This window comes from Sinocyclocheilus grahami, unplaced genomic scaffold (assembly GCF_001515645.1).
Source record: "Sinocyclocheilus grahami isolate Dianchi unplaced genomic scaffold, SAMN03320097.WGS_v1.1 scaffold53.1, whole genome shotgun sequence".
Classification (NCBI taxonomy): domain Eukaryota; kingdom Metazoa; phylum Chordata; class Actinopteri; order Cypriniformes; family Cyprinidae; genus Sinocyclocheilus; species Sinocyclocheilus grahami.
The window spans coordinates 36,889-38,167 of record NW_015505232.1 but is presented as its reverse complement, the minus strand read 5'-3'; the positions used below and the strand labels follow the sequence as shown (position 1 = coordinate 38,167).

General features: G+C 32.9%; 1 protein-coding gene across 1 annotated transcript in view; it reads left to right on the top strand.

Annotated features, from left to right (window-relative positions):
- The first annotated feature begins 452 nt into the window (after positions 1 to 452).
- Positions 453 to 1,279, top strand: part of LOC107583408 (olfactory receptor 6Y1-like) — a 10,484-nt gene continuing 9,657 nt past the window's right edge. Inside the window, exon 1 of the mRNA XM_016269612.1 lies at positions 453 to 519. Coding sequence (XP_016125098.1) covers positions 453 to 519 — 67 coding nt within the window. The remainder of the gene's footprint in view (positions 520 to 1,279) is intronic.

Below are 1,279 nucleotides of genomic sequence, written 5' to 3'. Positions count from 1 at the left end.
GAACACAAGGATCATTAATCTTTCTCTGACTTCTGCACTTCCTCCGATGCTTAACCCTATAATCTACACATTCATGACTGAGGAGTTCATTGTGTCTGTTAAAAGACTTCTTAAACGAAGATTCATATTCCTGTCTCATAAATAAAAATTTATTTCCCCCTATTTAATAACATTATTATTTGTGGTTTGAACCAGTATATGAGTGTGTGTGTCTGTGTGTTCTAGACATCCAGCAGTTCTCCCAGAGTGTGGTCATGGTGGAGGAGAAAACCCACTATAATTTTTGAAATACTACTGTTGTTGTTTCACAGAATGTAATTTTAAGATTTTTTGTTGTTGTTTTCAGGTCAAAATGTAGTTATTTAAACCTCAGATCTGCAGTTTATGAAGATAGCACCCTATTTGAAAATTTGCTCTGATATTTTTGGAGTTGTGAAGTCTGGGTTATCACCATGCAGTCAGTGCTCATGTATCTCTCTGAGAACAGCCTTATATCGGCAAGTCCTTCAGACATTCGCTGTTGGTTATGATTACTCTTTATAGTGGTTAAACATGAGATATATAATTCATTTGAGGTATATCTAACAGGCAATCTTTGGTTTAATTAATCTGTTATTTGTTACTGGGCAAGTCATTTTGGCTGAGTGCTCAGCTTCATAACTTTGTATTTTTATTTAACTTAAATTCTGAATTGTTTGCTTGTCTATTTCCTATTGTGCAAACTTCCTATGCTTGTATAATGATTATTATTGTTCATCAAATAGTATTGTTCAATTAATAATATTTATATATATTGAGAAATGATCTGTGTGTAGTGGTGAGTATCTTTCAGTGACTTCAGTGTTACGCCGTAGGTGTTGGCAAGTGACTATCCTTATAAGTGAGTTAGTAGACCATTCATTCAGCCAATTTATTCAAAAACGAATTCATTCAGGATTGAAACAAGGTTTTAAACAAGGAAATTATTTACACAAATGTATGTATGTATAACCACACAATACACATATTAAAACCAAAAATACATGTATTAATGTAATTTTTTTAAAGAAAAATCATTAGCTAGAAATAGTTCCTTTCAGTGACCGTAAACACAGAGAGATAGGCTTTTCACACTTGAAATAGTTAAACCTGGGTCATTCTAAACCCTGGATAAACGGAATCCTTGGTTATCTTGCATCACTTTTCACACTTCTCATAATATAGACCAGTTTTGACAGTATATTGATTGTAGATAGACAGTATACTCTCTTCCAAAGTAATACACAGATGTGTAATGACA